Source organism: Drosophila simulans, chromosome 2L (assembly GCF_016746395.2).
Source record: "Drosophila simulans strain w501 chromosome 2L, Prin_Dsim_3.1, whole genome shotgun sequence".
NCBI lineage: Eukaryota > Metazoa > Arthropoda > Insecta > Diptera > Drosophilidae > Drosophila > Drosophila simulans.
The window spans coordinates 7930657-7958556 of record NC_052520.2 but is presented as its reverse complement, the minus strand read 5'-3'; the positions used below and the strand labels follow the sequence as shown (position 1 = coordinate 7958556).

Below are 27900 nucleotides of genomic sequence, written 5' to 3'. Positions count from 1 at the left end.
TAACATGCTTCGTTTAACGGAACAGCTGTTCATTTAGACGGCAGTTATCGGTTAAGCCGCATGCTATCGATATCTTCAATTATTTTGTATTCTTTTCGTAAAAAAAGTGTATACTTTACAAACAAAGCTTTAAATAAGTTTTACTTGATCCGGAATGATATCCCTACCCGACACAGATAGCGAGGATGAGCTGCCACCCGGCTGGGAGGAGCGCGCCACCGATGACGGCACCGTTTGCTATGTGAAGTAAGTCAAAAGTCAAGTGGAGTCGTAAACAATGGCTGATTACATTTAATTGCACCATTTAGCCAGCAGGGAAAAACATCACAGTGGACACACCCACGTACGGGTCGCTCCAAACGGATCACGGGCGAATTACCCTTGGGCTGGGAGAAGTACTACGATGAGCAGGGAAAGCGTTTTATGTTCCTCAACAAGGAGACGCAGCAACGAACGAATGTGGATCCCCGTTTGGCATTCGCCGTAGAGGAGCCCACGCAGAATGTGGCCCAGGTGCGCCAGCGATTTGACTCCTGTTCGACGGCACTGCAGGTGCTGCACGGCAAGGATTTGCATGGACGCACCGCGCTGATTACGGGCGCCAATTGTGGCATTGGCTACGAGACCGCTCGTTCGCTGGCCCATCACGGCTGTGAGATCATCTTCGCCTGCCGGAACAGATCCTCCACTGAGGCTGCCATCGAAAGGATTGCCCAGGAACGCCCGGCAGCCCGTTCCCGCTGTCGATTCGCCGCTCTTGACTTGAGCTCCTTGCGTTCAGTTCAGCGATTTGTGGAAGAAATCAAGCAGAGCGTTAGGTCAGTAGCATAGCTTCCCAATTCCAATATTGTTTAATTAATGATTATATTTACATTGCAGCCACATTGATTATCTCATCCTTAATGCCGGAGTATTCGCACTGCCCTACACGAAGACCGTGGATGGTCTGGAAACCACATTCCAGGTCTCGCACCTGTCGCATTTCTACCTCACATTGCAACTGGAGACACTGTTTGACTACAAAACACGGATCATTGTGCTGTCATCCGAGTCGCACAGGTAAGTGGGAATTTGAGCACTTTAGCACGTAATTAGGGAGGGGGGAATAGTCTATGCCAGTTGCGAAATCACTAATATATATTCTTATGGTGTAGATAAATGGTGACAAACTAACCGCTGGACTTAAGTTTATTATTTCGTATGAAATATCAATAGATCCATCTTAAAAATGAACTATTTAAAAGATAGATTACACGTAAACTTTACACGAAAAATACAAAAAAAAACTGGTTATATTTCGTACTATTAAAAAGGGAATTAAAAAGTTATTTACAATTCGATCTTATTGTTTCTTGTATTGAATTTACTATCAGTCACTGTCTTAATAGAAAATTGTCTCTACTTAAAGTTTAATAAAATACATAAAAGCTTCAAAATATATATAATAATGTAGATAATCTAATTTTAAGCCTCTTTTCTTGAATCCTAATTACAATTCTCAATGCCAGCACTGTTAATCTTGTTTTAATAATTATTATTTTTTTGTTTTCTTTTTTGGCCGGCAAGCAGTTGTCATTATTGCAACCTGTTTGTGTGCCAAATGATTATTATCAAAATCACACGGGGATTTTAATTGAAACTGATTTTGGTGCATGTCACATTCTAAAAATATATATTTTCAAATCCATATCAATACATATGTAATTCTTTTTATTTATACTAAATGTTCAAACTATCTTAATTACTTTATATTATTATATATAATGTAGTTAATTACAGTAGCTATTTCGTATTCTACACCATCAGTTTTAAATGTGTGTCTGGCATTTCGAGTTGCCTTCTTTTATTTTTGCAAGTTGATTGCACTTTTATGATTCCGCATAGTGGACTTTGCACCCGGCGGTTTCTTTTTTTCGCACTTTGGGGCCAAGCTATTCATAGACCAGACCAGAAATAAATGCATTTCGCCTCAACCATGCCGTCTAGTGTAATGTTTTCCAAAATGTTTGCCTATTTGCCTCAGATTTGTTTGCGTAAGATGTTTTCAGTTTGCTCCGATTTCAAGGCGAAACGTAATTGAACTCAGCTTGGAATATATGAGTATATATTATTCTTAGGCTTCGTTTACATATTGTGCTGCGCACTCATAGGCAAACAAAGGGGCACATAAATATAAACAAATACGACGCAGCTGGTTTTTTGTATTATCAAAACCATAAACAGTGCGTACAATTGAGCAATATGATCGAACTCACGTGCAGCTGTAAGCACAGTGGATTAGAGCGATCTAAAATTATGATTGTGATCTTTCTTTAAAAAGATCTATGAAATATATGAAGCAGTTTAAAAGAAATGAAAAAAGTATCTTTGCTTTTCTTCTAAAACTAAAACACATTCACTCTACCTACGCATATAAATCCAAGCAGAGTACTTTCATTGTTAGATGAACTTTGAATGTTCAAAACTAGCATGCATTTAATAGATAATATACATAATTTCCCTAATCCGCGCTAACTCGCTTAATTAGATTGATTCACTTGTGCCCGCTCGAATGACCCACTGTGCATGCTGTCAAAGACCAAATAAATCACTGGGTGAGCGAATCTCGTGAAGAAGCACAACACCAAATCCAACTGAACTGGATGTTTGTACATATGTACATGGAGGTGGTTTTGTATCTGCTGCGTTCGTTGCTGTGCTCACGTACAACATTTTTTGGCTTCGCGGAGCATACATGACTATCTGCGAGTACTCCAAAGTGGCGCACGAGACTTTTGTTGCACGTTCACCCGGGCGAGAAAAAGATATGAATGGTGGTATGGAAGTTCGACTGGTTATCAAACATTAAAGATTACTTACAATAAGTTTTTCTTACATCAGCGCACAAAAATTGGGTTATTCATTAATGCACAGAGATAAAATATCTTTGTGGTGGAAACTAAAGAATAATATACCTATTTAAGATTTCTCTTTTTACAATAATGATCTTTTTGCGTGGGAAAAGTTGTCCAGACATTGAACAATTATTAACAATTAAAGCAACAAGTTATTGTTTTAAAATTAAATGCCATTCAGCTGCAATTTATCTGTCTGTAGAACTTAATTAATTTACTTTTTAGCTTACCTACCACAACAAGATATATAAAAAAAAAAGAAAAAATGGAACGCCAACGGGTTTCATTTGTCATGGTTGCCATGGATACCCACACTTATAAATAACACTGAATTTGCATACATTTTGCGACGTTATATTTACATCGCCCCCAAGCCGAGCGCAGAGATATTCCATAAAATGAAAACAAATCCAAAGTCCAAAATGTGCGCGCAGATATGTATTTGCGTATAGAAATGTTTTCATGTTGCGGCATTCGTGGATTCGCAGGAAGTGTGCGACTTGCGCATGCGCTACTCCCGAAGATTCCAGGGGCTTCCCCCGAAAACTAGAGATACATAGATACATAGATAGATATCAGTTCGCCAGAGAGTTCACTATGTCCTTGTTCGATTGTGGGGCTTTGTTCCGCCGGCGGCCCCACTTGTTGACTCACGCCATTGTTCGTGGGGAGCCTTTGTGCGCCCTGCACTGCGCTGATTCTGCATCTCATTAATAAAGAGCGCTTAAAGCCGGCTATGCCAGCCGGCAATGGCAATCAAGACTCGTTTCGCGATTGTCGGCCGGCGGGGCCAAAGTCCAGTGGGTTCAGTCGGACGAGGAATGTTCATGTGGGTCTCATGTACCGACAAAGAAATGCGTCGCAAATAACCTTAGTTACTTACTTGCTAACTTGCAGATTTGCCAACCTGCCCGTGGAGAATCTGGCAGTGCATCATCTTTCGCCGGCGCCGGAGAAATACTGGAGCATGATGGCCTACAACAATGCCAAGCTGTGCAATGTCTTGTTCGCCCAGGAGCTCGCCCAGGTGAGTCCTCATCAAATTCGACTCAAATTGGGTCAATTAAATTCCACTTGCCAATCCTTTTCTTGTTGCAGCGTTGGAAGCAGCGAGGCATTTCTGTTTTCAGTCTGCATCCGGGCAATATGGTGTCCACCGATCTGTCACGAAACTATTGGTTCTACCGCCTGCTCTTTGCCATAGTGCGTCCCTTTACCAAGTCGCTGGTGAGTTTGTCGAAGAGGAGAACTCTGTGTTTTCCCTAAACTTTCACTAATTGCTTTCTGTGCCCCATATGGCAGCAACAAGCGGCTGCCACGAGTATCTACTGTGCGACGGCCAACGAGCTGACCGGGTTGTCCGGACTGTACTTCAACAATTGCTTCTTCTGCGAGCCCAGCAAGTTGTCCAAAAGTGCTGCACTGCAGCAGCAACTGTGGAAGCTGAGCGAGAACCTGATTGCCGAGCTTGTGGAGCAGGAACAACACTAGTCATTTGGCTACTTTTTTTAAAATATTTATGCATTATGCTACCAATGATTCCATTAGGTAAAAATATATAGTGTTTCTTAAGTTTCAATAAGTGCAAAGCAAATACGTTAAGAATATCATGTATGTATTTTCTTTTTACACTAAACAAGTATACATTTGTCTTAATAGTTAGCATTTAAATAACAGTCTAAGTACTAGTTAAGGAACTCTTCTTTGGGCACTAGAAGTCGGAGACGCGTCCCTTGCGCTCCCAGTCGCCGTAGCGCGTGGGCTCCGGCCCGGCGGGTCCGCCAATCTCGCCCGTATACGGATTGGTCTGGTTGGGCCAGGGCTTGAGGGGCTCCTTCTCCTGATAGGGATGGCGCGAGAACTCGTCCAGCTTGCCCAGCGGCGTCTTGGCGCGCAGCTTCTTCTGGAAGGCCATTAGCTTCTCGGTGCGCGTCTTTGGCTCCTTGATCTCGACCACCATGTCGCCACCGCCGGCGGATGCCCGCCAAGCGCTGCTCGTCGATAGGTAGCTCACTGTTAATGGAAAATGAAAGGATCGTTAGCATCGCCACTCCAGCACAGTGGGCACTCGCTAGGGCGCACAAGCACACACACACACACACACACACACCTTGCTTGCCCATTTGGGGCAGGACTCGCGCCGTTTGTCTGGTCACGGATTGCATTTTGTTTTTATTTCCTTTATCGGTTATGCAAGATGCCGGCAAATCTTCGTTTTGCTCGCTTCTTAGTCGCAATTACAATGTGTTTACTCAAGAGTTTCACTTCCGGTTGGGAGCTAATGTCACTTGCTTGGTTTGTGCGTGTCTGAATTGCAATCTGAAGCTGCGATTTGCTTTTATAGCCCGCGTTGCGTTTCAGTTTCTTTATTTATTGTGCCATATGTTGGGTGGCACTGAAAATGTACTAAATATGGCCATAACGCATAGCGGAGACACACACCCAGGGTGTGTGACTCTGCTAACTATAGCTGCATGCAATCTGGCAACGCTGGCTTTCAAATTCAAATTCAAAACTGTTATATTAAAAAAGGAAATCCGAAAAATATTGTAACTAAAACGTATTTAAAATTCATCCCACCATTTACTCAAGATATTTAACAGTTAGTTACATTTATTTTTTACTGCGCTTTAATAAGTAGTAATATCAAACTTCTTAAGGACCATTGAAAGTTTGTTCATCAGTTAGTTACGCATAATAAACAAATTCAAAAAGGTTCAAGCCATTTCCTAATATATTTTCTCAGCATTTTCTCAGTTTTTTTTTTTTGTATATGGAAGCAACGTATAATTCATCGCTGGAGTTTGTAATGTTCTGTAAGCTTTTCATCGTGTTGTCATATTAAAGGCGTGTAAATCTGATTAGAGCCATCGATCGGTGGAATCAAACGAGCTCACCCTTTTCGTATTTATATCAAAGGTTAGTTGCACGGCTATAAGGTCGCCCAGTCGCCCTCTTCTTATCGCAAAGTGCCATCGGCAATTGAGAGCAGGCGATTAGGAATTGGGTTCCGAACATTATCTTGGCTTATCAGCCAAATAAGGTAAGAAGCCGAAATCGTAAAGGGCTACTGAAAATATTATTACTTGTAATGCGAGTGCGTTCGGTTCAGAAATCCCTACTATTTTACTCACTCCCAGTATCGTTAAATGGGTAACCCCAGTTTCAGAAGCCGATGAACCCAGGCATTATATTAAAACATTGAGCGATTTAAGCAGTTTAAACTCGAGGCATACTGAGAAAAATACTTTGAGCATATGGAACATCAATGTAACAATTAAATAAACATCATATAACAGCATAAGATTAACTATTATCATGTCTAAGTGTTTGCAAAACATTTTTTTTTTTTTTTTGCAAAAGTATCAGTTTCAGTGATCACTTTCTTTCAGTGTCATAATTAACATTTTCCGAAGTTCTGTATCATTTTATTCCGACATTTATGTTTATTTTTCAGGCCGTTCTATATAGCCGTCTTGTCGGATTGAAAACATTTTCCTACCGACAGTTCAGTTCAGTTGTTATCAAGTCGCCACTCGAAGTGGTTGGATCGCATAGCCCCAAGAATTACAGATACTGGAGTAGTCAGTCAATCCAATCCGTCCATTCAACTAGTCAGGTCGCGTGGAGTATTGAGTTGTACATAAATAGTGCCACACTTTCCTTAGACTCGATTCCAACCGGAATGTTTGCAACTTGAGTTGCATTATCAGAGGTGCCAGAGATAACCTCCACCCTGCTGCGTGGACTTGGACTCGGATCAGATCAGATCAGATCGGATTGGATCAGACATCATAAGGAAGTGGGAGGAATCAGACAGTCTGCACATTTAGCAGCCAGACGTAACAACTCGAGCAAAGACCCCATCATTCAAGGGAGTTTTAAAAGCGAAAAGAATTAAAAAACTTCATTAGATCATTTATAAGGTAGCAAATATATAATCGTTATTAATGTTAAGAGCGTGAAATAAGTAAAACATTTATTTAAGTTAGTCCTATGATTCATAGATAAAGCATCAAAACTTAACCGTTTTAAAAGTTTTTTAAATACGCATTAAAAGGAGTGAATAATTTATTAAGGGTGAATAACTTAGGTGGGAAGTTCCCACTGGGAAATAAAGTACTATAATCTACAAATCATAAGCAATTGAGATAAAACTCAGTTATTTTCTTAACAATTTACCCATGTCGCATTCATTCATTATTATATTCATTCATTCATTATTATATGTAATTAGTTTCATAACAAATATTCATGAGTTTTAAATGCGAGTACATCGTAAATCTAATAATTATCCCTACTCCTAAAAGAAGAAAGGCAACAAAGTTATATGTAAATTAGTCTAACGGTTGACTTACCATTATGGCGAGTAATTTTAGTTAATTGAAAACGAGTTGAACATGATCAATTAGTATGTTAACTAAGCTATACAACCGTTTCCCCATTCCAGACCGCTTCCCATCAAGACATAATACATTCATAGAAAGATAAAATATCATGATCGGAAAACAGCGCATATGGCAGACCAGTGTGTTGGGTCTACTCTTGGCCAGCTTCAGTCTGTTCTCGGTGCTCTATATGGAGCAGATCGAACGCCGGATTTTCGAGTGGTTCATGGTGCTGCGGCCAGGAACAATGATCAGCAGCCTGTGGCAGTCACCGGCCATGGACATAAACGTGGATCTGTACATATTCAACTGGACGAACTCGGAGAAGTTCAGTGATCCCAGAGTGAAGCCCCGGTTCGAGGAGCTCGGTCCCTATCGCTTCACCGAGCGGATGCAGAAGGTCAATGTGGAGTGGCACGATGAGAACTCCACGGTGTCCTATCGGCGTCGCAGTCGCTTCGATTTCGATCCGAAACTCAGTGCCGGACGTCCCTCAGATCCCATTGTGGCGCCCAACCTGCTCATTGTGGGCCTGTACCAGAAGATGGTCATGTGGAGTCCCATGCTGCGTTCCCTCATGCTCTTGGCCCTGAATATCTACGGCAAGGAGCAGGCCATGATTCGGCCAGCCAGCGATTGGATGTTCGACGGCTTCGACACGCCGATGATCAAGATGAGCAAAATGGTGCCACCAAGTCTCGTGCCGGAGATGATGTTTCCCTATGAGAAGATCGGCTATGCGTATCCAGTGAGTTAGGAGGGAATATGTTCTTAATAATTCCACAATTAAAATACTTAATCCTTGCAGCGCAATGGCAGCATGGAAATCTACGGCCATCACAATGTCTACACGGGACGGGATGAGTTCCAAAAACTGGGTCAAATTGCCAGGTGGCGATACAACAATGTCACCGAGGCCAGTCCCAGGTGCAAGTTGAAGGGCAGTGCCGGGGAGTTCCACCCCATACCGCTGGTGAAGGGCAGACCCATCTCCTACTTCCTGCCGGATCTGTGCCGCGAGCTGCAGGTGGACTACTCCGGCACCACAATCTTCGAGGGCATCGAAGCTTTCGTTTACAGAGGCAGTGCGCGCAACATGGCAAATGGTAAGTACTGGATAGTCTACAGAAAAATTGCTAGCTTATCTATTAACCCCTTTTCCCTTTCAGGTACTGATAACCCGGATAACAGTTGCTATTGCCAGGATAACTGCCAGGAGGTGAGATCCGGTCTTCTCAACATATCCTCCTGTTGGTATGGAGCGCCTGTCTTTGCTTCCTATCCGCACTTCTATAAGGCCGATCCCTACTACGGAGAGCAGGTGGAGGGCATGAAGCCCGACAAGGATCGACACGAGATGGTCATTATGTTGGAGCCCAAGACCGGAATGGTGCTGGAGATCAAGGCGCGTATTATGGCCAACTTGCTGGTGGAGCCCAAAACTCATTTGTAAGTATGGGGCCTATTGAAATCTGATTTAGCATGGGAAATAAATAAAATTTTAATATTTGCAGAATTTACCGCACGGCGAGAAGAACATTCTTCCCGTTGATCTGGGCGGATTACAATGTCCGCATCACGGATGATCTTCTGGGCTACGTGAAGCTAATGTCGATCCTTGAGTTTGTGGGCAAGATCTGTGGCATCCTGGGCGTGGTCTTGGGTGTGCTGATGGTATTCTGGTATCCCCACCAAATGATCTGGCAGAAGAGCCTGATGCACAAGATCGAGATTAGTTCCATCGAGACGAATAGGTCGTTGGAGCCCGTGAAGAATAATGATGTGGAGGACTCGCCGCTGCTGAAAGGATTGAAATATACAGGGGCCAAAGATGGGGCGGGAAATGGAAATTAAGAATTTAAGCTTACTAAGTGCCATATGTTTAAGTTTGCAAGGTTTGTCTTGCCTAGTCTACAGTTTAAGCCAATAAATGGTAAATGGTGTTCAAATGCTGAAATGAATCGAATTTAAAGATTGCACACATATGTACATATGTACATACATACGCTTGAACGGTTTTTTTTACCGCTGACTGGGATTGTCCGTTGACTTTTCTTATCACTCTGAATCATCCAGTTAAATAAGTTCCCAAGCAAAAAGAAACCCACTGATTACTGAATAGACGCATACGCATGTTGTTTGAAAACTGTACAAATCGCATAATATTAACACTAAACTGAAAACAACCGATGCACTTGTAAATACTTAACCGATTCAGACCCGTTTCAAGAAAATGCTTACACCACAAAAACAAAAAAGAACCGGTTTGGCGGGCCATGAATAAGAGACTTAAAGAGAGCCAAAAGAGCTGTGTATGTACACACATGTGTATGTGTATGTTTGCTCATTTGCGACGCTGTCTGATTATACCGTACAATTGGCGAAGTCCATGGGCTTGGGGTTGGTTAAACACATTATTCTTGTGCATAAACTTTAATATTTATTATATATATAATTAATAAAAAAAAAAAACAGTTCTAACTGTATATAATTTTAATTTATATTTTTCGACGACGTCAGCGGAGTTTTTCGGCTGTCGAGCAATGGTAACACTGGCAACGCTGGTAAAAAGGGCATTCCACAGTCACTGTAGGCGAGAGACCGCTTTTCGCCTTAACGAAGAATAGATAATTGTTGCTGGTGGCTCTTTGGAAAATACTTATTCAGTCGCAGGCGCAGCGCCGCTCTGACACGTTCGCTCTTGATCGCGCGCGTTAGTTCGAGATCAACTATTAACGGTGCGTCGCCGCCTCCTGAAACCCTGCGAGTGGAAGCGAGACGGCCAATGGCAAGAAATAGACGCGTGCTGTGGAAGCAAAAACAACACAAAAGCAGTGTAGAAACGATCACTGCCTTTTATTTAAACAATATTTATACTGTCGCGTCGCTGCAATTGAAATTGATTTCAATTTAAAAGTATTTGAAGAAAAATTAGACACGTGCCGTGAGCACTTCACAAGTGGAAAAAGAAAAGCAAATAAATTAGTAAACAACGTCAACTGCACGAAAATGTAAGAAAAAATATGAAAAACAAGGAATGTCAGTGGAGAAAGAGAGAGGGAGCGCGCGAGAGAGTTTAACTTTTTTTGATTTCTTCCGTAGATAATTTTTTTTTTAAGCAAACACAAAAAGAGCCACATAATAGTTATTAACTTCCTATGGATAAGAAGTTAACATGCCGAAATTGTGACGCATTGCGATGAATTCGCAAAACGAGTGAATAAAATCGTATGAAAAGTGTAGCCGCGCAACGAATTATGTTCATACATATGTACATACATACATATGTATATTTTGTTGGCACATTGCACTGTGTTGCTGGTTATTTTTAGGCTAAAAGAGCAAATAAGGCAAGCATGATGAGCAAACACATAGAAAACATTGTCAACAGGTTGCGGAAGTGACGCTCAAGGTTCAAGGATAAACCGAGTGTTAATATTTCATGTTCGCTAGTGTGGAAAATCGCAATTGTGCGAAATTCGCGTGATTGATGTATGAACAAATGATTAGGCGGTATGTGAGCTTCATAATCTGGTGTAGTAAACCACAAAACAATCAGAGCGCAAGAGCGGGCGTTGGTGGGGGGTGGGCGTGGCATGTGGGGTGGCTTTGTTGTAGATAAAGAAGCAAAAAAGCACACAACAAAAACGGGTTTTACTCCTAACCTCGCTACGTGTGCATTAGTAAAAAGAAATAAGTCATCGGCCGCAGTACGTGTGTGCCACAATATATATAAAAATACCTATATGAATGTATATTTAAAAATCGTTGAATTATCAACAGTTATGGCCGTAGCTAAGGCCAAAAGCGCCTCAGCCAGCGGTTGCTAGCCAGCCCCAAGAAGTGTAAACAATATTGACTATAGCGCCCCCACATCCCGCCCTTGCGCACTGCGATTTTGATGGTTGTGTCAGGGTATGGAATACGGAGTATGAAACGTGTTTTCGATCCAGTCCCACACTCGCGAATCAAAACAAATAATACTCGCTGAAATGTGCCGATACAGTGAATCACGGACTTTCCAACCTTTAAACATTGCTAAAAAATATTAAAGTTCCGAGTCAGCAAACGGAAAATAATACTCGGAGTCTTTGGTGCTAAAAAGTTTCGGAGTCAGCAAACCGAAAATAACTCAATTCAATGGGAGTAGTACAGTGATATATGTATGTATGTGTCATATCTTTTTTAGAGTCAGAAATCGCTATTAGAAATACAAAACAAATTTTCTCAGTGAAATCTTATCAGCTACGTAGGATTTAGTGGGTGTAAATTTCTTTTTTTAGCTAAAATCACTAGGGAAATTGATGTTTTAGTACTGACCTAAGTATACTAACCACACCGTTTGCCTAACAGGGTCATGCTAGACTTAACATTTCAACGGTTCTATGCTAACGGTAGCAAGTGTGCCAAAAAAGACATATTAGTGACTAAGCGTTGATAATCAGTGTTCTATATATGTATGTATGGTACAAAAACAGTACTGTCTGAGTATAGATTCCGTGGAGTGATAACTCAAACTTCATGGTCTGCTGGCACCTGACGTAATTCCTGTATTGAGAAGAGTATTATATTTATTAAAGCCAGCCCTTCGGACCGGTTTACTTAAAACAACCCTCAAAAAACCACAATTGATACATATGTGAACATGTAAGCAATTATTTCGTTAATTTACAAATGTACAGTCTTTCGTCTGTAATTTAAATGTAATTTTTATTAGTAAACTGTAACTGTATCAAAAAAAAAAGTAGCCTTAAAAAGAATTTGCTTAACAAAAATTGTTAATTTGTGCTTAGTTTCATATTGCAAATGTTACACTGTAGCTTGCAGTTAGTTATGCATGTACATACATATGTACATAAGTTATGCATGTACATACATATGTACATACAAATGCTTGTACTTGTAGGTATTCATTTTAGTACATATGTCATACATACGTAAGTATGTACATATTAAGTTTGCGGTTTGGCCAGTGCCAAGTAAAAACTTTATTACAATTAGACACAAAATGTGTATAATTACGCCGCAGTTAAACTATGTGATCGCCACTTATGCGTCGCCACTCTCGGCTCTCTCTCTCTCTCTCTGGTTCTCTTCACAATTCTCTTTCTCTGCCGGATTTCCCGTTCCTCAGGAAATCCAATTCGGCTAGCTAGCCTGCTGGGCCCCCCGAAAGTTTGCGTGCGATAAGACGGACTGTACAGTGGTCTCTCCGCCAGCGATAAGCCCGCATTTCTATTTCTCGCTCATTTACTCTCTGCCTCTCTCTCCGTAGACGCCAATAACGGGAACTGAGTCGATGCGAGGGTTCCACGCTCAGTGCGCAACAAGAGATCGATCGAGGAAGACGCCCTGCAAGCAAAGAACATCAATTTACAGCACCGCCAGCAAGACCCAGGCGCAGCTCCACCAAGATGACATCACGGACGCGCCACTGTGCCCGACTGGGCATCGTTCTCCTTGGGATCTGTTGCATCGCCAGCGGGGTTTACCTCTTCCGCAACTGGATCGATATGTTTACGCGCATGCGCGGCCAGGTTGGTACTCCACTAGATGTACATACCTATGTATTTATTAGTAGCAATACTTGCAATCGATTCGATCCTATCTTATCGACATTGATTGCCTTGGATTCTCAGACCTTTGGGTTAAGTTTCGCAAGCCGGCAAATTGGCAAACTGTGCAGAGGTCAACTGGGAGACTCATTTGCATATCACTTGGATTGGGAGGCAACAATTTTTTCCATTGATTTAAAGCAAACGAACACAAAGACAGACACTGAAAATTGAGTGTGTGCAGGTGTTCGAGTAATTCCAAATCACCCCAAGCCAATAGATAAGATAAGGACTAACAACAGGCGAAATGATCCCTTATAGAGTACGTTTTGTAAAGTTATTGTTGGGTGGGTAAAAAGAACTCGTATATGTAAGATCCTAAACATTTGCATGTGCCTTTAATTAGCATGTTAATGCTATAGTTGGTGTGTTTTTTTTTTTCTGTATGTAGAGTGCTTAGTCATGGCAGTTAAAATCTCATTGCGAATCGTTCTCCTTAATCGTTGTGATCGTTAAATGGCAATGAACGCAGAGCGAGGAACCTTGTTGAAATGAGCATTTAATCTTGCACAAATTTTTTAGAATGATACTCCTCATGTTAGGTTTTAAATTAAGGCGAATTTTGTTTTTTTTTTTTTTTTAATTTTCCAAATAATCATCAATCAAATTGATAATATTTTGGTTAGCCAGGTGTTTTTTTGACTCATGAAAGTTTCTGTTGGCAGTGGCTACTAAAAATAGTAAGTGATTAATTGGCTTTATCAAAAAGGAAAAGGGCACACCTGTCAATGTGAATCACGGGTTTCAATGCGGGGTCAATAATCCAACATCGAAATGTGTTCCCCTTTAATGTTTTTTTGGCTCTGGGTCGGCGGAAATACCATCCGAAGTGTTGGAGTTGCGGCCGCGAAATTGCAATGGGTTTCTCGCTATCTTATCTTGGACGAAACCTGAAAAATAACCCATTTTGCGATAGCCATGTTCGATTAGACAACGCTCTTCAGTTCCATACCTACATACATATATGGCATATATGGCAAAAAAACGCTCATAAACGGCCATAACCATCTAGAATCGGCATGTGCATGTAACCGCACTTTTGCACGTCCGATGACCCTGACCGAACACCTGTGCTCCACTTCGATACGCAATCCGGCAGACATGTGTAATCCATTAGGATTTTACAGGGCTTATGGCGAACATGGTCGAAACTGCTTAGAAGCTAATTCAAACCTTTGCCATTTTATCAGTTTAGTCATTTCCTGTAGCTCAGTCGCAGTTTCAATTATAAAGATTATATGGCCCTGGGCCATACAAAATGGTGGCCAGTGGTCTGCGATCTAGACGATCGTTATTATGTCTATCGTTCTGGCTTACAATGATTGATGGCTGATAAGAGCAATCCACCAAACCCATGTAATCGCACCATAGCACCTGCGATTTCGCGGAGATAGAGCCCTACAATGTAGCGAGAAAGTGCATTTCAAGCGTCACTCTATCACTATTAGTTTTATGCAAAATAGTGCCTATGTACATGGCACTTTCAATATGCACAATACTATGAGTACATTGTGCACATTGCGAGTCAATTATGGAAGCTCCAATGGGTACCAATTGCACAGATCATTCGTGAACTTTGATCGGTTCACCCATATGCACATTGGTCGCATACTCGATGCGCAATTTTTCATCAACGAATTCGATGTTTAATTGCTGCGCCAATTTAGCAACCAGTTATCCTCAATTATAGCCAGCTTATTATGTAAATCGATTATCATTGTATTTATTGATCATTGTATATTTCAATAACCACTTTTCATTATAATAGGAAATGGCCCTGAGCCCCAATTCACGATCATTCGAGGGCTGGAAGGTGTCGCCGTTGCCTTTGGACTTCGATATCTATCTATTTAACTGGACGAATCCAGAGGACTTCTATGAGGGCTCGAGTAAGAAGCCCCATTTTGAGCAACTGGGACCCTATCGGTTTCGAGAGAAACCCGACAAGGTGGACATCGAATGGCACAATCATAACGCCTCCGTATCATTTCGCAAAAAGTCCTGGTTCTACTTTGATGCTGCCGGCAGCAATGGAAGTTTATGGGATAAAGTGACTACGGTCAACAGCGTAGCGCACGTAAGTTCCCAGAATCTCTCAATCTCACTGAAATCTATTTACATCTAAATTATTTTTAAACAGTCTGCTGCTAGACGTGCGGCCGACAGTTACCTTGCCAGAGGGGCCCTTAACTTTGCCAATAAATTGTATGGACAGAGAGTGACCACTACGAGAACCGTTGATGAAATGCTTTTCACGGGCTACGAGCATCCATTCATAAACGTGGGCAAGCTGTTCAGACCTCAGGATGTTCCCTATAAACGTGTAGGCTACCATTACCCACGAAATGGCAGTACCGAGTTCGATGGTGGTATCAACATGTTCACAGGAGCCGATGACATCGCGAAAATGGGTCAGATTCATACGTGGAATAATTTGACGCATACTGGAGCCTTTGAGGGCACCTGCGGGCAGGTGCACGGCTCGATGGGCGAATTCTTTCCGCCCAACCTTGGCACCAAAGACACCGTCTACATGTACATGCCCAAGATGTGCCGTGCTATACCACTGGACTACGTGGAAACTGTGACCGTGCACGGCGTGACCGCCTACAAATTCAGTGGCACCCGGCACGCTGTGGACAATGGCACTCTGTATCCGGATACCAGTTGCTATTGCGTCAATGGAAAGTGTATGCCCAGCGGGGTGATCAATATCGGACCCTGCTCCATGAACGCATCCGTCTACACGTCCTTCCCACACTTCTACTTGGCGGATCCAAGCTATCTGGAGGCCATCGAGGGTTTGCGACCAGAACGCGAGAAGCACGAGTTCTTCATGACCCTGGAACCCAATGCGGGCGTGCCAATGGACGTGGGTGGTGGCTTTCAGGCCAACTACTACATGGAGCCAATTCCGGGTATTTCGTAAGTATCTTGACCTTAACATAAGCCCTTTCTTTACATGAACTACAATTTTCATTTTCTTTCAGCTTGTATGAGAATGTCCCGACGGTCATGATACCCATGATGTGGTGCGAGGAGCGCGTACGCGTGTCAGAGGAAATCGCCGCAGACATTGCGCTTGTTCCGCTAATTGTCCTGCTGGGACAGATCGTAACCGGCATACTCTTGGCGGGCGGTCTCATATGCACCTGCTGGTACCCGACGCGACAAGTGACGCACTTCTGTCACAGCGATCCAAAGGCGAAGGCCAGTGTCCTGCGTCCACTGAACGCATTTGGTGTAAATTCGACGGCAGCCACAGCGCCGGTGGCCCAACTATTCCGGAACAACATTAGTTCATCGGGCAACGAGCGTGTGGGAGTGCGCCTGCTGGACTATAATCGCGATTCTGGCATAAGACAGGAGAATGGTACCATGGAAAGCATGCACAGAGAGCGTCTGATCAGCGAGCACTCGCCCGATGTTGTAGTTAGATAATACATGCGTTGGCATCAAGCCATTCTGACGGTGCCGCCAACGATCATCTGCCTAAGACTCATTTACGTCGCCGTAGCTTAGAATAGCTTAGAACAACGTGATGAAACCATTCTGCCTTAGCCAGGCTCTAAGAGGCTGGACCCAGTTGCTCATCGAGGATGTCGTTCCAATTCACGTCACATACCACCACATTACCAACCACGCACGCGCCAGTCGCATAAGGAGTTCCCTCAACACATCTGCACGCTTTGCGGACAGCGAGAGAGATTTATAAGATTATTTATTTTAGTGCCAAATAACAGCAGAAAACGCAAGCAAAAAGTCATTAACTATTGTAGTAGGATAAACTAAATTGTATATAGAGCGACTCGCGTAGAGCGCCCCATTACTCATTTTCCTTAATTCTTGAAGTTAAAACTGCGCATGCCCAAAGTATTTATATTTATATTATAATTCATAACTTTTGTATAGCGATATTTAAGGTTTTCATCCAGATTGATCTGAAGTTATAAAGAAATAATATTGAACAGAGAACATAGGTAGCGAGAATTGTTGCTCATTTACATAGGTAGGCCGAAAAATTAAAAATTTAAAGTTGTTGTTTTAAGTCTTGTACAAATAACGCTAGCACTGCAAAGATAACGCATATCCTATGTACAAATGTCGATCAGTGTAAGATCTAAATATCTAGATTATAAAGCACAGCTGTGAACCCCGGAAATATTTCCAAAAATTCCTTAAGATAAATGAATAGAAAAAATGATTAAAATCAAGTGATCAAAGAGGGACTTTCTGAAAATGGCAGTAGTTACTAAAATTACGTATGGAGACCCTGAAAACGAAATTTCCAAACATATCTTCATATAATTTTGAATCGAAAATCCAATCCATTTATACATTTGTAACTATTAAACTTTTCATTTGTCTTTGCCTTGAAAAACATATTCCCCTAAATAAGTTTTAAATCCACACAATACACTTGAATAATTAAATGTGTTTTAAAATTCATCTTTTTTATATAAGATGACGCGTCATCCAAGGCGATTTTCCATAATTCCACCTAAACGAAAATAAAACTGTCAACACATAAAAGTATAAGTTTTAATGGTGTTTTCTGGAAGTTGTATAAAAATTGCTCTGATTACCGTACTTATATTAATTACGTATATTATAACTGCTGCATCCAGCTAGACAGCGCCCAAAAACAAAGGCTCACGAAACTGAAGCCGAACAGGGATTTGAAGGTGCTGGCTCCGTTGCCGGGATTGTCCAGGTTCAATTGTGAGGCCAGCTCCTCCGGCACATCCAGATAGACTCTGTCCAACCCGAAGCTGAAGATCAGCTTTCGCAACTTATCCACATCCACATAGTCACCGGCAGACGACCAGATGGTCAGGGTGCTCTCGTTTGTAGCGTTTACCGCGGCCACCAGTCGATGCAGTTGCTCCTCGCTGTTGGCGGCAATGCCAGCACGCACGGGAAAGGTGATGGCCTGGCCAGTGGATAGGACATTGTTCCCGCTCAGCGTTTCCAGCATGTCATCACACTGCTGCTGCGTGTACTCGCCATCCCGGAAGTCGGCTCCCCAGTTAGTTGTCCAGCCGATGGAGAGCACTGCCTGTTTGTAGCGCATACAGCCGGCGAAGAATCGGTCCGCATCAACGGGCACGGTCCTATTCTGTTCCACGGGACCACTTAGAATATCGGCGTTTATCCACACAGGATAGGTGGTAGGCTGCAACACAGAGGTATTATTATTGTTGGCTCCGATATCCTGGATTCGATGACCAAACTTACGTTCGGAATATTCACGTCCAGAATGTCCAGGGAACCCTCGAACACCTCGATCGACTTGAAGTCGAGTTTAACGCCCTTTTTTTGGTCCTCATGATCCCGGTTGAAATTAATGATCTGGTAGAGAAAATCCGCCAGCGTAAGATCAGAGACATTGGCCGGCGGATGGGCCATTATGGGCATGTCCTCGCCATCGCCATTCAGTTTGCCCAGCACAATGTCCGCTTCGATGAAGTCAATGCCACCTTCGGCATGGAAATGATACCATTGATAAGTTGATTACACACGCATATTTGGCCAATGATCTTACTGGTTTCGGTTAGGACATCGTCCAGCAATTGCTGGCTGTTGACGGCATGGGCCCAGGTGATGGCAGTGAGATTTGTGCCCCATACCTTCATCATATCCGACTGTTGGAGGAATATATACTCGATCTGGGAATCGTCTGGCGCTCTCTGCTCGGCCACCACTTGGTACTGATAATTGCTGGCGTTCAGAGCAGACCCATTGATTTTGGCCACGAGCACTGCGAGTGGACGAGAAATAGACGGCATTAATATTCCATAATTGGACAATGGGACGCACAGAGGGCATAATAAGGCAGATACGCGTAGATAAGCCCATTTGCCTCCTAACCACCCTACCAGCGAGAATTGATACGCAAACACAGGCGATCCAATCCAATGTGAATGTGAATTTGTTTACTTCGCAATGGGCATGTATGTGTGCGCGAATGGACTTTAATTAACTCCCTTTGTTATGCGATTTTTATGGAATGCGAAGCGAGTTGTGCCCTTCTTCCACTTTCGCCGAATGCTGCAATGCAACTGCACATCAATAATTCTCTTCAATCTGTCAGCGGTGCAATGGCGCAAGCGCAGAGAGCAGAAGTGAATGGAGAACGGCGAGAAATGTGGTTAACTTCAAGAGACCGACGTTCATATACCCTCGCTCTCAGAGTTTATATCACAACTTATTGTCAAAAAACAACAAAGTTTGCTATTTTACGTTTTACCCCCTTTTTTACGATTGTGTAAATATCAAGTAATATTACCCAACACACTCGTCAGATTAAATGTTTTAATTGAGTACTAGAGCATCGACTATCACATACCTGTTAGTTTTTTAAAAAGTATGTCAAAACTAAACTAGATAATGTTTACAAGCGACCCAGGGGTAACGTATATTTAAAAATTAAAAAAATTATGATGATTTTGAAAAATACAAAAATCCGAATTACCAAATAGTAGCGTTGTAAGCAGAAAGGTAAGCCTTGAGTCCATTTTTCTATAGGTTTAAGTGCACTTGATCAAGAACTTGGGACCGCCACGGTTAGAAACGAACTAAATGGCAATTTTTAAGTTTTACTTATCGATAGCATTTGCTGATTTGATTAAACTTTGATTAAGCATTGTAAATTGGTCGTGACAATCTATCCGCATATCCCAAAATCTAATCTTTTAAGTGGTCACGTTATTCGCTGAACTCGCAAGAAACCTTTTCTAAAATATGCTAAATAAACTACTTGCTACATTAATAAGAATAAAAAAGTTTTTGTTGGGAAATTATTACCATTATCATCATCTGATTGGTGTCTTAAGATTGGTGTCTTAAGAATTTGATTTACATTGATTTGCTTATAAAAAGATAAAATGTTATTTAAATATGTTTAGACCGCGGCCTCTGTAAGAAAAGCGTTGCATTTTAACATTTCTGTTAAAGGAGCAGCAGCAACAGAAGAGAAAACTTAAGAGAGCGGCGCAAAGAGCGGCAGTAGAGTGACCATGCGGCGGTACCCAAGAAATGCGGCCAATAAGCGAGAGCACAAACTTCAACGTAACGGGCGCCAGCAAAACTGGCCACACTACACCACCGACACTCAGTTTTTGTTCGAAAATTTAACGGCTCTCGAACCGTTCGGACGTGTCGCTCTCGGTGCGCGTGTGTGTGAGTGGCGAATATAAATATCGGGGAAAAAGCTCGCACGTGCGACGCTTGCGAAAAAAAAAATTGGAAATATATGTATATATATATTGCGAAGAGAGGGGCCCAGCCAGGCTGAATGCAAATAAATATTCAATAACGAGTGCAAAAATAATTTGCAAGCGCAAAAAAGATTTATAAATAGTGCAACAACAACGGCGGCAGCAACAGCAACGATAATAGCAACAACAACAGCGACACAATAAAAGAATTTGTCAGGCGGCGTTTGTTTTTGTTCACCCTCTCTCTTTCTCTCTCGCCCATCGTCTGTGTCGTGCTTTCCGCTCCGTCTCTGTCTGCCGGCCTTCGTCGCGTGTGTGCGTGTGTCCCCGTGTGCGTGCGTGCTTGTGTGTGTGTGTGTGCGTCCGTCGTCTGTGCAGCGCAAAGATAAAAAAGTTCAGAAATTGAGATATACGAAATGAAATACAAAAATTCAACTTAAGAAATTGCGCCGAAGAGGAATTAATTTATGGCGAAAATTTAATAAGTGCAGGGCAGAGGAATTGGAATAGTAGGAAAAGTGCGCACAAGTTTTACACGGCCGACAAAAGCCGGCCCGATTATATATATTTCCTTCTAAAAATACGACTGAAACAATATCGAAATATTCGAAACACGCGACAAAATTGTGAAAGTACGAGAAATTGGAATCCTGTGTGGCGGTGCGAGTGTGCGAGCTGATTTTGCCGTCGGCAAAATGCAAATGCAACAAAATTAGTTAAACTAGCTGACAAAAACAAACAGAAACCAATCAACGAATGTGCCAAATTGTTAAGTGAAGTGCAAGTAAACAAATCGAAACTTTAAAGTAATCAATATTATGGATCCCAATCGTCGTAATCCTATCACTAAATAAAGAGTTGTAAAGAATATAGATAAACAGCGCAATTATTGTTTAAAAGTCGAAAAGGGTCACAATCGGGAATATGGTGAAAATGGATTACTAGTAGTATCCACATCTGGTTATTTGAAGTATTGCCCAAAAATGACCGAATACGTGACGCCCATGATTAGCACCGTCTTGAAGAAATACCAGACGAGTGCCACCAAATCGCTCCAGGGACCAGGACACGCCCTCACCACCGCCGGTGTCCTCGACATAGTCACCAATGGCAGGAGCGAGAGTCCTGGCCTCAATGGCAAGTGCCAAGCATCTCCGCCAGTTGTGGCGCTGATCAAAAAGGAAATACTCAGTTCGCCGGAGCCGCAGGATCTGCATCATCACGAATGCTCGACGAGGGGCACGCCGCCACAGATATATTCGCCAGCCACGCCCCCCCGGGAACTATCTCAGCCGATTTTATCGGTAGCGGATGCGGGATGCGGGGAGTTGTACGAGACGAAACTGGAGGGCAAGACCATTGGATGCTTCTCCGTGGGCGGCGAGATGAGACTGTGCCTGCCACAGTTCCTCAACAACGTTCTCAACGACTTCTCGCTGGAGCAGATCAACAGGATCTTCGATGAGCTGGGCATCTACTGCTCGCAGTGCACGCACGATCAGCTGGTGGAGTTCAAGGCCGCCAAGATCCTGCCATCCGATGTCAAGGCCAGTGGCCTGATCACCCGTACCGATGCGGAGCGACTCTGTGCCGCCCTGCTCCATCGCTCCGACCGGAATAGCTACGTGCCGATCGAGAGTTTGGCCAAGGGTGCACTCAGCTTCCACGTGTATCACAAGTGCTTTGGCAAATGCGAGGGCATCTGCACGCCGGACATGTACTCCTACCAGAAACCGACCTGCATCAAGTGCCTGGAGTGCGACGGCTGGTTCTCGCCACAGAAATTCGTGGGTCATGTGCATCGCAAGTTCGAGAATCACACCTGCCACTGGGGCTTCGATTCGCGCAACTGGCACGACTATCTTCATGTGGCGCTCGATGTGGAAAATCGCGAGAAGTACCAGATCATCCTGGATCAATTGAAGGAGGTGGAGCTCAAGGAGATGCACAAGGCGCAGCGCGAATTGGAGCACAAGAAAAGAAAGGTGCGTTGGGTTTAATATAAGAGTAAATAGTTACTATTCTCTATATTATTAGTTAGTGTTTCTTATCTCCCTATTTTCATGCTAAGCGTATAAAATTAGCTTCATTGGACAAGTGTTATTATTGGATACATAATGTGCACCTTCTTGGGCAGGTCAACAATTTCCCAGAACCCATGCGATTATTATTAACTCGATAATCAGCCCGCCCTTCGTTCGCTCAATTATTATTGCTCCCCCGCCCCACCTTTTCCATGAGCTCCAATTGTATCCAACAGCCCTGATCTTAATATTAATTATGCATAAGAACGAACGCCCCACGCGGCAGCCACAAATGCGATACAAATATCACAAAAATTTCAGCGGCGGCTACTGCGGTTCCATATTTGGTGGACTTCCATTCACATTTCACATTCGATTCGATCTTCTTTAACGACACTTTGTGTTTGCTGCCGCTAAAAAAAGACATAAAAAGCGCAAAATGCACAGAGTAGTGGAAAAAAAGAATTTTTGTATATATATAAATATAAAAACAAATTTCACCGCTGGCCATTTATAATGAATTCATAATAATTATAATTTCAATGCAGCTGCAATTTATGGCGCTGCTTTCGTGGCCGGGGTGTAAAACATTTTTTTATTCGGCTAGGCCATTTTTTGTGATTATTTATTTAAACTACTTAATTTTATGCTTAAACAGCGCTCGCAAAATATTTCCCCGCAAAAAAAACACAATAAATAATACATTTTTCCGCTGCTGAATTTTTGTCTCTTATTTTTTCTCATTTTTTTTTGTTTTTTTTTTTTATATGTTTGTTGTTGTTTAAATGGTTTTGTTGTAGCTGCCGCTGCATTTTGCGGTTGCCAAAGCGTCTGCCGCATTTCTGAATGTTTGCCGCCGCGGCAGCGCTGCCAGCGAATCGGAATGGAGCTTATTTTTAGCTTTCCACTCAATTTATTTGCGCCCCGTCTCGTCTGCGCCTTTTTTTTTGAAGCCTGCGGACAAAAGGCTTTCGATTTTCCAGTCGCAGTGCGAAAGATACCCTGTAGGGTATTCCAGAATCAGTGGAAGCCTGGAATCCAACTGTAAAAGAACCCTAACCAAAAGCAATCCCATGAATTGATCAACAGTTGTGTATAATTTTGTGACTTATGCAAAAATATCCATCTAAATTCCCTTAAATTTGGGCTAAGAAGTATCTCTACCCTAACAAAATGTATCATATAGTTTCCAGTCCCATCTTTTTAGTCCTTTCTCGCACTCAAGAGTATCTCCGACTTCTAAACCTTCTGTTCTGTTATTTTTGTATATATGTTTTTTTTTCTGCGCTCAAACTGATGTGTGTGTGTGTGCCATGAAAATCCGCTTTGACCAGCTTCAATGTTAAATATTCAGCAAATAATAATAATGAGCCAGTGCGAGCGGGATGGCCTGATAAGAGAGGGTGGTTGGGTAGAGAGGGGAGGGGTGCTGGGCGAAGGGGGGTAGCAACAAAAATAAATCGCAAACCGGTTGCCAACATTGTCTGCTGCGAAGTCTCTGTACTTTGCTCGGGGTATTCGTTTTGGTCTCGGTTTTGGTTTTTGATCGGGCTTTTTAGTATTGGTCTGGGCCCTCGTCTCGTTATGGGATGTGGATGTGTTTTCCGTCTGGCAGAGTCGGGAATCCAATCGGATCGTATTGGATCGCCATGGATTCCCTGCAGCGGGAACGAGAGCGAGCGGTTTGGAGTTTGTTAGGTGGAAACTGAAGTCAAAGTCGCAGAAATAACAAAACAAACGGCTTGCGGCATATATTTTGTGGCGCACCAAAATGAGGAACTCAGTGTGGGGATTATATAAAAAAACAGCACAGAATGTTTGCTTTTGAAAAAAAAAATAATAAATATAACCTTACAATGTGATTACTTTTTGCTATCAAGACGTGAAACACACGCACTTTTAAGGTTCCAAAAAAGGAATGTATATTCATATTTATCTTTGAATATATATTTCTATGTTTTTCTCACCTTTTTAGGCGTCAATAATCTATCTATCTACTTTCGCTGCTCTCCCATTTTGGACTTTGTCATGGGAGTCCAAGAATTTAAATTGCGACTCGCAAATTTTTTGGAATATTAACTTTTGAAATCAAGCTTTGTTTGTTGATGCGGCGCCAACAGGTTTATGTTATTTGTTTGTATATTCGTAACTGTTTTGTTATTTTTGTGCTTTGATTTTTGGGTTTCGTGTCGCGCTCGCTTATCGCTCATAAAATTTTCAAATTTATGCTAATCTTTCGTATTCAACTTTTTCCATTGGCCGTTGTCATTCATCGTGTTTTTCTGGTTGTCAAACGAAATCCATTGCACAGCACGTTTCTGCAGCGACCAGAAAAAAAATTACAAAATTTGGGAGAAAAAGCTCCTAGTCATTTTTTTTTTTAAGTGGGCTTATCAATGTTTTTTTTTTGTCCCAGTGGTGATAAGGTTTGTGCTCTGTTGGCCACGTTTTTGCAAAAACCAAATCGAGTCAGGGTTTTCGTTTATTTTTCCATCATCTAGCCTAAGATTATTTTGAGTTGGCTATTGATAAGAAGAGGTCTAAGTTAATGTGTACATGTCGCTGGCTCAGTTTTACGAGGCGTATAAATATTTTATGATCGCGCATACGCCATGTGGGGCCATCATTGGAATTGGAATAAAATTCACCTAATTTGTAGCCGTTTGGAAATTGGAATGCCAAGCGGATTTGTCTCTTATGTCATTCGCTAATTGACAAATCGTGGAGAATGCGCGATGAAAAATGGAAAAATCTGGATTGAATTGATTATGCAAGATTAGATAGGTGTCGTTTATATAATTAATCATGAGATCATTGGATTATTGTAATCCAAAAAAATGTAAGCGCACCATTTGATCTCGAATTGTCAGAGTTGAGTCTTTTTTAATATTTATTTCATAAAATTAATCCGAAGCATGTAAGTCCCTGCTAATCAGATGATCTCAACTAATTGCATCTTAAATAAAATCCAGCATGGAGCAGCGACTTAGCCAGATGGATCTGTCCTATCTTACTCGCTAAACAATATATTACCCCGCAGGCTTTTCACATTTTCCACTCCTCTGCGTCTCAGCCTTCCTTGCCCTCTTTGCTCTTTTCCTCTCTTTCCCTGCCAGCTGTCAGTTGGCGATTTGATAAGCGCGATAAGCAAAGAGCGATCTCTTTCAATGCCCCCCAGCCGGACAGCCCTCTGTCCCCCCTCTCCCCTGCTGCGAACAGATTGCACTGTGGGCAGATCTCCAGACCGAACTTTTCCCAACCCACCCAACTTGTCATGTGATGTTCGCTTGTTCTTTCGCTCTGTTGATCTCTTGTGCTCTTCTTGCTGTTTTTCTTTCGTTATATGTGTTGTTTTCTTTTTTTTTCTATATTATTATTAGCAAAAACTTAAGACACACGACAAGGCGAGCGCAGAAAAACAATACAGTGGTTGTTGCGGCAGGCATATTGTTCAAAAAGGACTCTTCGAAATTAGAAAAAATCAAATAAAAAATAGTAAAAATATTTTCTGTTGGATATTTTCATATCAGATTGTAGTTGCTAATTTTCAAACATTTAAATAAATATTTTTTTTTTAGATTTGATTTGCCAATCACCACTGTAGAATTGTTACCATATTGCAGGAGGTGCAGCCTTCTAGTTGCGATTTTAAAACGGGGTGGATGTTCGCCGGGGGGAGGGGGCTGTTGGGGGTACAGTGTAGATTCGTTAGTGGGGAAGGTGTATTCTCTGTTCCGTACATCGTTTTACTTTTTTGCATACACTTATCGGCGCCGTTCTCCAGCTCCTTGGTGTTGTTGTTGCTGCTAAAGTTGTTGCCTTGGTTGTTTAACGTGCAGTTGTTGTCGTTTTGGGTGCCTGGAACAGGTGTCTGCCCGCTCTAAAGTCTTCTTTCTTATAGCCAACCGTCGCCTGTGCGTCGTCTATCGCTGATCTTACATCTAAATGGGCTGACGTCGTCGTTGCTTGTTATTGCAGTGCCGTTGGTGGGCTAAGAACGTCCCCTTCCGCCGGCTTCCCTTAACCCATGCCACCCAACAACCTGATTTCTAGACCCGTCTCGAGATCGCTGCCCGCCTCGCCCCTCTTTTCCCCCACCCCGCTCTTTCAGTATCTCTATTCACTTAGCAAATGTTTAAAAATCATTCTCGTGTTTATTTTAATTAAAGCTCACACATTAAAATTGATCGTTCGATTTTGTTACTGTTTTGGTGGCTTTGCGTGTTTATTTGCTCCCGGGCTAAGGAGCAAAAATGAGTGAAAATATTTAAATAGCTCAAACGTGTTTAAACAATTTATATTTACTGGGCATACAACAAAAAATTAGGTGAGAAATTGGGAATAAATGCGAGTTGAATAGGTGTAAATTGTTATGTAAATATTTTTCAGTGTTTTAAATTATGAGCACTATTAAAATATATTTTTAGTACTAATGAAATATGTTTATATATTTTACAAGTGATAATTGATAAAAAGTTAAAAATAGTGTCTCATTACCTTACATATAGTCTTAGTCTTTCAGTTAATAAATGATTGCATTTTTTGTATTATTATTTTTTCTTTATGAATTATTTTTTTTTATGAATCCTACGCATTTTTCCAAGCAGCCATTGACCTCGCACTGATCTCGTTCCCATTGTTAATTGTTGTTGTGCATTTGCTAATTCCTAGGCAAATGTTTTTGTTGTAATATTCACTTATACTATATTAGAAACATATCATTTGCAATTTGAATCGTCAATCGTAGCTGATAATTTCGAACAAAAACGAGGTCGCCTTGACTGGCCGGGTTTTCTTATCAGGTGGTTCTTGCCTCCGGATCCAGAATATATACCAATATCAGTTGCCATATTCGTAATCTACCCACTCTGCCTCTTGGAGTTCCCCATACCCTGGTGCAGTTCCCTCTGCTCTGCTCCATTATCCAGTTATCTAGACCGGGGGTCAGCATTAACCCACGTCTAAGCGTCTTATTCTCCGGCAGACGTGACAAAATTTGCATGGCGATTAAATCGGTAACCCGCCGTCTTTTTTTCTCCCAGTCTCTGGCTTTAACTTATCTGATATCTTGGGGCTTTCGGGGGCAGCATTTTGTTGTTGTGGCGCATTGTTTACCCGCGATTTCCTAGTGTCATTTCCCATCTTTCCTCGGCCGCTTGTCCAGCATTTCCGTCGTGGAAAACGAAGCGGGGTATGATGCACCTAAAGAAAGATCATTGTGATTTCAACTGAAAACTTACAAAAATTACAACTTCCAACAAATTTACTCTATTTCAAATACATAACATGCTGCATACAGAACGTTGTTTTATAGTCTGTTGAACTAAATATATGTTTGTTCTAATATATGATACTATTTTGCTGTGCTGTGAAAATGAGGGGCTATGGCTATATAGTTTACACCTGGCACCGGTGACTGGCAATGACGACTTGCTTCACTGGTTCGGCTTGCAAAAAAAAAAAAAAAGAAAAGAAAAAATAGGAAAGGTAAAGTGGTGGGGGTATCTGGTAGTCTGGTCTGTCTTGGTTCTGGGTCTTGAACTTGTTTGCTTCCTTCCTATTTGCTTAACGGTCTTCAAACCCCCTTCACTCCACTCCACTTCCCCACCACTTCCATATCTATTTTATTCGTCTCCCCTCGCCGAGTGTTTTTCTTTTCTCTACCAACAATCAACGCTAATTGAGCAGCCCAGGCCAATTCACATTTTCTTAATAATAGCCGCTTGGATCGTTATTATTTTGACAATTTTTGCAAATTG

The 27900-nt window shown here is 42.1% G+C and overlaps 6 protein-coding genes across 7 annotated transcripts in view; 4 read left to right on the top strand and 2 right to left on the bottom strand.

Moving 5' to 3' along the window:
• Positions 1–29: 29 nt before the first annotated feature.
• On the top strand, positions 30–4476 carry LOC6731420 (WW domain-containing oxidoreductase). Its single transcript, XM_002078536.4, has 6 exons — positions 30–246; positions 309–818; positions 880–1059; positions 3792–3921; positions 3993–4121; positions 4197–4476. The coding sequence occupies exons 1-6, from the start codon at positions 155–157 to the stop codon at positions 4383–4385; spliced, it is 1230 nt and encodes a 409-aa protein (XP_002078572.1). The 5' UTR covers positions 30–154; the 3' UTR covers positions 4386–4476.
• Positions 4477–4488: 12 nt separating this feature from the next.
• On the bottom strand, positions 4489–5257 carry LOC6731419 (succinate dehydrogenase assembly factor 4, mitochondrial). Its single transcript, XM_002078535.4, has 2 exons — positions 5005–5257; positions 4489–4907 (listed from the first exon to the last, which is right to left on the bottom strand). Exons 1-2 carry the CDS (start codon positions 5057–5059, stop codon positions 4606–4608), a joined length of 357 nt encoding a protein of 118 aa, XP_002078571.1. The 5' UTR covers positions 5060–5257; the 3' UTR covers positions 4489–4605.
• Positions 5258–7391: 2134 nt separating this feature from the next.
• On the top strand, positions 7392–9239 carry LOC6731418 (protein peste). Its single transcript, XM_016178707.3, has 4 exons — positions 7392–8030; positions 8091–8388; positions 8452–8731; positions 8797–9239. The coding sequence occupies exons 1-4, from the start codon at positions 7392–7394 to the stop codon at positions 9134–9136; spliced, it is 1557 nt and encodes a 518-aa protein (XP_016024039.1). The 3' UTR covers positions 9137–9239.
• A 679-nt stretch (positions 9240–9918) lies between these two features.
• LOC6739225 (protein peste) lies at positions 9919–17436 on the top strand. Its single transcript, XM_016168998.3, has 5 exons — positions 9919–10293; positions 12558–12819; positions 14666–14974; positions 15038–15822; positions 15888–17436. Exons 2-5 carry the CDS (start codon positions 12697–12699, stop codon positions 16336–16338), a joined length of 1668 nt encoding a protein of 555 aa, XP_016024035.1. The 5' UTR covers positions 9919–10293; positions 12558–12696; the 3' UTR covers positions 16339–17436.
• Positions 17426–19478, bottom strand: LOC6731416 (protein FAM151B). 2 transcript variants are annotated; one of them, XM_002078532.4, is made up of 4 exons: positions 19373–19478; positions 18443–18658; positions 18136–18377; positions 17426–18073 (listed from the first exon to the last, which is right to left on the bottom strand). In XM_002078532.4, the coding sequence occupies exons 1-4, from the start codon at positions 19413–19415 to the stop codon at positions 17507–17509; spliced, it is 1068 nt and encodes a 355-aa protein (XP_002078568.1). In that variant the 5' UTR covers positions 19416–19478; the 3' UTR covers positions 17426–17506. The 2 variants fall into 2 exon arrangements, with proteins under 2 accessions (XP_002078568.1, XP_016024033.1); XM_016179728.2 differs by lacking the exon at positions 19373–19478 and adding an exon at positions 18777–18972.
• A 513-nt stretch (positions 19479–19991) lies between these two features.
• LOC27206518 (protein split ends) overlaps positions 19992–27900 on the top strand; it is a 90159-nt gene continuing 82250 nt past the window's right edge. Inside the window, exon 1 of the mRNA XM_016178708.3 lies at positions 19992–22102. Within this exon, the coding sequence (XP_016024032.1) occupies positions 21101–22102 (1002 nt within the window). The 5' untranslated portion in view covers positions 19992–21100. The remainder of the gene's footprint in view (positions 22103–27900) is intronic.

Bases quoted from the DNA above. Each gene is read 5' to 3' on its own strand.
- LOC6731419 (XM_002078535.4), bottom strand. From the start codon at position 5,059: ATGCAATCCGTGACCAGACAAACGGCGCGAGTCCTGCCCCAAATGGGC. The intron at 4,908-5,004 runs GTGTGTGTGTGT...TTCCATTAACAG, and splicing joins GCCCCAAATGGGCAAGCAAG to TGAGCTACCTATCGACGAGC.
- LOC6731416 (XM_002078532.4), bottom strand. From the start codon at position 19,415: ATGGACTCAAGGCTTACCTTTCTGCTTACAACGCTACTATTTG. The intron at 18,659-19,372 runs GTAATTCGGATT...GTCCACTCGCAG, and splicing joins GCTTACAACGCTACTATTTG to TGCTCGTGGCCAAAATCAAT. The intron at 18,378-18,442 runs GTAAGATCATTG...TCCATGCCGAAG, and splicing joins CGATGTCCTAACCGAAACCA to GTGGCATTGACTTCATCGAA.
- LOC6731420 (XM_002078536.4), top strand. From the start codon at position 155: ATGATATCCCTACCCGACACAGATAGCGAGGATGAGCTGCCACCCGGC. The intron at 819-879 runs GTCAGTAGCATA...TTTACATTGCAG, and splicing joins GAAATCAAGCAGAGCGTTAG to CCACATTGATTATCTCATCC. The intron at 3,922-3,992 runs GTGAGTCCTCAT...TTCTTGTTGCAG, and splicing joins TCGCCCAGGAGCTCGCCCAG to CGTTGGAAGCAGCGAGGCAT.
- LOC6739225 (XM_016168998.3), top strand. From the start codon at position 12,697: ATGACATCACGGACGCGCCACTGTGCCCGACTGGGCATCGTTCTCCTT. The intron at 14,975-15,037 runs GTAAGTTCCCAG...ATTTTTAAACAG, and splicing joins CGGTCAACAGCGTAGCGCAC to TCTGCTGCTAGACGTGCGGC. The intron at 15,823-15,887 runs GTAAGTATCTTG...ATTTTCTTTCAG, and splicing joins GAGCCAATTCCGGGTATTTC to CTTGTATGAGAATGTCCCGA.
- LOC6731418 (XM_016178707.3), top strand. From the start codon at position 7,392: ATGATCGGAAAACAGCGCATATGGCAGACCAGTGTGTTGGGTCTACTC. The intron at 8,031-8,090 runs GTGAGTTAGGAG...TAATCCTTGCAG, and splicing joins AGATCGGCTATGCGTATCCA to CGCAATGGCAGCATGGAAAT. The intron at 8,389-8,451 runs GTAAGTACTGGA...TTTCCCTTTCAG, and splicing joins TGCGCGCAACATGGCAAATG to GTACTGATAACCCGGATAAC.